Consider the following 6,000-nt stretch of genomic DNA (forward strand, 5'->3'; position numbering starts at 1 on the left):
GGCTAAGCTAGAGAACAGGGGCTACATCATACGACAAGCAAGGCAGATAGGCACAGGCAAGTCGAGAGGAAGCGAACCAAAGAGAGCGAGGAATGACGTTGGAAACATGCACGCACATCGATCAAAGAACGAGCGGTGCTCTTGTTTGTGCAAGAAAAATGACGGCCTGGCGCGTTTTACTGTATGACTGGCCGGCGCACACAACAAGAGTTGTCCGCTCCAACTGCCGTCGACAAGTATGTGCCCTGTTTCTTTTCTCTTTTATCACGCTTGGCACAGCATCTCTTTGCTCTTTTCCTAGCTTGACCGTCGGTGTGCAGCCTCTGTATTCTTCTCTAGCAGTTGCATACCAAGACGCAAACTTGCCAAAAAAAAAAAAAAAAAAAAAAAAAACACCAGAAACCGTGCCGCAGCTACAGTACATCCATTGCATCGGGCTTTTCGTCTTTTTCGGTAGCGCCGCTTCTATGTGCACCGACGCAAATTGCATGCAGCGGGAAAACCGATCATCACTTTCCCGGCGTATCAAATAACAGAGAAATCCAGTTTGAAAGCGATTTGACAGCGGGAGAGGGAGACAATTGGGATTGTGGCTTGCTTCTCGCTTCGAACGGAACAGGAACAGCAAGATTCGATTTGCAGCCTACAGCAGCCAATCAAGCAAAAGCCTTCGCATCAACGCCAATCGAGCTCGCGATCATGACTTATCGTGCAAATGGATACATGCGCATTTTTCAAAGGTGAGCGAAGGGGCACGTGACCAACGCGCAGAACTCCATTTCGTGGCAACGCTTTGAGCCGGGAGCTCGCAAGCGACTCACTCGAGTTGGGCAATTTAACATTATATATATATTTTTTCCTTCCAATTTCTCGGCCTCCTTTTCCAACAATTTTCACGCGTTGTCAAGGGCGATAACTCAGCGTTGACAACATTGCTTGGCAAAAGCAATTCGAAAAAGTCTTACGCTGACAGGATCGAGTTTCAGGGAGAAAACAAGGGACTGACGTCGAACATCCAAAGCTGGTTAACTTACGCGAGAGAGCGCCGCAACCCAAGTACGCAAAGCCGGATTGGCAGTGAGGGCGGGAAGAATGATGGCCGATCAAATAAGACATCCCGTCTTCGTTGTCCTTGTTGCTGCTGATCATCAAAACGAGCGGCCTGAGAGCACCAAGACACCGACGTTCTGCAGATGCGTCATGTAAAATTGCATCGTCAGCCATTTTGGCCTGTCGATGCCCTGTCAAATGTCGGGTCTTGCGCGATGACGCTGCACGCTCACTCATCATCATCTTTCAATCACAGGGTTCGCAGCTTGCACCTTCTTCGCGATTGACCTCCTCTTCGATGCTTCATAATAGCCCTTCTGCCTTTCTGACCCACTTCGGATCGTGTTGGAACCGGTGAGGATCGCACGTGGTTACTGAACGCGCGTCGTCTCCCCGGCCATCGACTGCCCAGTTCGCTACAAGCGAGATCGAGGAAACAGGAAAGCCACAGGTTAGATTAGGCAATGACAGTCATCCTATTGCATCACAGAACCCATGACACTTCTATCTTGCAACTCGACCAAACACACTTTGACGGCCAGAACAAGTCGCGCTACTAGTCTCGTGGTGTGCGGAGAAATGCGCGCATGGACAGCGTTGCTTTCAAGGTTCAAGCACCAATCTGCGCAAACGACCATCTATAGCTTCATCCCACATGCCTGCTTCCAGTCGACACGCCGCGTTCCAGATCTTTTGCAACTTTCGCAGCCTCTCCGGTGTGGGAGCATCTCTTGCAGCCTTGGCCTCCACTAGTCGCATCGCCTTTTGCACCACCTCCTGAAACTCGTCCCCTGCGTAGCCATCGATCCACGCTGCATAGTCCTTGTTGATGTCTGCCTTGCGCTTCTTTGCCAGCCAGAGACCAACTTGAGCATAACCCACCATGCATGGGCTTACTGCGACGAGCAAGTCCAGACCATCGCTGGACCGAGCTGTGTCGAGCACAAACCGCGTGTATGCTAGTGTCGCTGCGCTTTCCATCGTCTCATTCTCCAGCTGCTCGGCAGATATCCCAAAGCTCTCCGAACAGAGGCGTTGATGTAGTTTCGCTTCCTCTGCCATCGCTTCTGATAGCTCTGCCAATTGAGAAACCTCTTCGAACGTGTTGTCTGGCGACGAGGCCGCTTGTGCCCAGATGCGTGCATAGTGACCAAGGAAGAGATAGTCTTGCTTCATGAACCATACGAAGCTTTCCCATGGTAATGAGCCGTCTGCCAGTCCCAATACGAAAGGGTGCTGGACGAAGGCTGTCCAAACCTCGAGCGAGTTCGAGATCAAGTTCCGATTCAATGCGAACGGATGCGTTGTAGAGCTATCTGTATGAGTCGGTGAGGTGATGAGACCACGTGGCTGGAACGGATATGAATGGTCGAGTGGGCCTGGACCTTTGCCTAGATCGTGAATGCCGTTAGCAATCGCGTTTTGCACGTACTTGATCGCTATCGATGTGGAGCGCAGTAAAGAAAGGCCCTGTGCAAGAGACGCTGCTATGGCGGATGAGAGTGTGCAGCCTGTACCGTGTGTCGCGGTTGAGTCGATCAGTGGTTTGACGAACAACACATATGCACCCTCGCCTTGGCTGATCTGTTGATACATGACATCACATACAACAGATTCGTCATCTGATTGCTTATGTTGGCGATCCAAGACCTCGCTCAGCGGGATCCTGTCGGTCCGGATGACCGTTACGCTGCCTTGAACTGTGATGATGGCGCCATCAACACCCGCGAGTTGTCTGGAATCCTCTTCAGTCGTTGCCTTCCGAGATTTCGACGCAGTGCTACGCTTCTCTTTGCGCTGTGGATATCGCTCTTTGGGCCTAGATGCTTGCCAAGTAGTTTCCGTCAGAGGTATCGTCTGTACACCAGAAGGCCCTGCATCGATACCTTCCAGATACGCGTCAATCTGGCATCTTTTAAGCTTGGCGTGACCTCCTTTGACCAGCACAGCCTCCGGACCTAGCTTTGCGATGCTCTTGGCTGCTGCCATCATCTGTGGTAGCTCTGTATCGTGATTGTACTGTGCCAGCTCGAGCTCGCGCGGTCCTGATTGGTGCGACGTGAACTTGGCAGCATACTTGAGCAGCTGTCTTGCCTCTGGCAAGTTCGGTGTCAGGATAGTGCAAAGCGGCAGCAAGTCTCGAATCAGCGTCTCAATAGCACCTTCCGAGAGCAGCAGAGATCCTGATGTCGAGACCATAACCGGGTCCAATACTATTGGTACCCCACTGCCACCGTTCGCATCAGTCGCCTTCCTCCATTCGCCAAGTCTTGATGCCAGGGCGGCGACAATCTCGTGATTGCACAACATGCCGAGCTTGACTGCATCGATCTGGATATCTGAAGCTACCGAGTTGAATTGCTGCAGCACAAATTCGGGTGGACAGGCATGGATTGCGGACACGCCTGCTGTATTTTGCGCTGTCAAGGCCGTGAGTACCGAAAGACCATACGTGCCCAGGGAGAGCAACGTCTTGAGATCGGCTTGGATGCCTGCGCCTCCTCCTGAATCCGAACCAGCGATGGTGAGCACGCGCGGCGGCGACATCCTTGATATGTGCGTGCGAGCCTTTAGATGATCTTGTCGAGCTGATGGTGGTGGTGGATCTATGCTCAGGTCAGAATTTATATTGTTGGACCCTTGTGCTTCTGTTGTCACTCCGAGATGGCCGGTGCGTTTCTTCTCAAAGCGTGCCTCGCCTTGTGGAGGGCCAAATTGTGAATTTGAGCAAAGCGTTGTGAGATCCCACTTGGGAGCTCAGTTCCGTGTCCCGAGCTTTTCTATAATCAACGGTGATTATTATCGCTCTTGACAACGCATGAAAATTGTTGGAAAAGGAGGCTAAGAAATTGAGGAATAAAAAAGGGGGGGGGGGGGAAATGTTAAATTGCCGAACTCGAGGTGAGTCGTGTCATGGGCCTGAATGCTCAAGAAGCAGGAGGGTCACTGGTTCATATGGAAGGAGCACAGGTATCGGAGATCTAGTCAATACCAGTGGTGAGCATGGTCATAGTGCAGTCTCCATGGAGACCATGGACTCCTATGGACTCACATGCAAAAGAGGACCAGGCCCATATGCAAGGAGGGCCAGGCACAGCGAGCTACCCCTGAACGGAGTGTCCACAGAGGTCAGCCGAAACCTATGATAGTATATACAACGAACGCCACCTGCTGTCACTACGCAACTTGATAGTCACCGATACCGAGACAATAGCTGTCGCACAGTTTGATAGTCACCGATACCGAGACAATAGCTGTCGCACAGTTTGATAGTCACCGAGTATCTCGACAGACCGACCTGGGTTTCAGGCGCGAGACCCCTGACACAGGGCACCATTGCCCCTCATCGAGGAGCAGCTGTTCTTACTCAGGAAGGCAAGGATCTATACCAAGCTAGACCTTAGAGCAGCATACAACCTCATCCGGATTGCTAAAGGAGATGAATGGAAGACAGCTTTTGGCACTCAGTTGGGACTCTATGAGTACCTAGTGATGCCCTTTGGCCTAGCCAATGCTCCAGCTCACTTCCAGTTGTTCATCAACAACATCTTCCGAGACATCATTGGAGTATATGTAGTGGTATACCTAGATGACTTCCTGATCTTCAGTGACACTGAGGAGGTACATGTGAAGCATGTCACCGAGGTCCTCACTCGCTTAAGGAGCAACAGGCTCTTTGCTAAGCTGTTGAAGTGTGAGTTCCACACCAAGACAGTCAAGTTCCTGGGGTACATCATCAAGCCGACAGGCATAGAGATGGACCCAGAAAAGGTGCGCACTGTCAAGGAGTGGCCAATGCCAGAGTCAATCCATGACATCCAAAGGTTCCTGGGTTTTGCCAACTTCTATCGAAGGTTCATAGCCCACTTTGCTCACATAGCCAAGCCATTGACATCACTGGTAAAGCCTACAGAACGGTTCAAGAAGTTCGAGCTACCAGAGGAGGCCCAGCAGGCCTTCCACCAGCTCATCCAGGCATTCACATCAGCAGGAGTGCTGCAGCACTTTGACTACCACCTCCCAACCAGGTTGGAGACTGATGCAAGTGACTTTGCTATAGCAGGAGTACTCAAGCAGGAGCATGAAGGATGATGGCACCCAGTGGCTTTCTACTCTAGGAAGATGTCTTCTGCCAAGAAGAACTATGAAATCCATGACAAGGAGCTCCTAGCTGTGGTCGCCTGCCTTACTCAGTGGTGACACATGCTAGCTGGACTACCAAGCCAACTGGTCATCCTCACTGACCATGAAGCCCTCAAGTACTTCAAGACACAGAGATGCATCACAGGTCAACAGGCTTGATGGGCTATACTACTAGCAGACTTCGACTTCATATTGCAGTATCGACCAGGAGACAAAGGTGGTGAACCTGATGCTCTCACCAGAAGGACAGACATGCAACCAGCTGGTGAAGAGCAGGATCACAATGTGAGGCAACTACTGCCTCCTTGAGTGTTCAAGGAGACAGCAGACCATGACTCGACCCTAGTGGCCCCCATGATCTCGATGGAGTCCATAGCATCAAAAGGTCTCAGAGACCTGGTCAAGATCTTCCAGCCCTTAGACCAAGAGCTACAGGAGATACATAGGAAGAAGCCCTTTGAGCTCAAGGACAACCTATGGTACAGTGGAGGAAGGTTGGTTATCCCCAAAGTAATCATGCCAGGGAGGACCAACAACTGACACTCAAGGAGTGCCAAAGAGGTAGATGGACAGTCCCTCTCTGTAGAGCATCTGCAATTCATGGTGATGACCCAATGCCATGATGGTATCACTGCTGGACATGTAGGAAGAGATGCTACCATCAAGGCAGCTCAATGACATTACTGGTGGCCAAACATGACAGCTTGGATTGCAGACTATGTAGCAAGTTGTCCTGTATGTGCTAGGTACAAAGCTCCTTGTCATCGTCCATATGGTTTGCTACAGCCACTAGCAACACCAGACAGG

General features: G+C 51.2%; 1 protein-coding gene across 1 annotated transcript; it reads right to left on the reverse strand.

The window, feature by feature from the left end:
• Positions 1-1,653: 1,653 nt before the first annotated feature.
• Positions 1,654-3,597, reverse strand: UHO2_04332 (uncharacterized protein; the record flags this gene model as incomplete). The annotated part of the gene is made up of 1 exon (XM_041556005.1): positions 1,654-3,597. One exon carries the CDS (start codon positions 3,595-3,597, stop codon positions 1,654-1,656), a length of 1,944 nt encoding a protein of 647 aa, XP_041411939.1.
• Between the last annotated feature and the right edge of the window lie 2,403 nt (positions 3,598-6,000).

This window comes from Ustilago hordei (assembly GCF_900519145.1).
Source record: "Ustilago hordei strain Uho2 genome assembly, contig: UHO2_contig_08, whole genome shotgun sequence".
NCBI classification, from domain to species: Eukaryota; Fungi; Basidiomycota; class Ustilaginomycetes; order Ustilaginales; family Ustilaginaceae; genus Ustilago; species Ustilago hordei.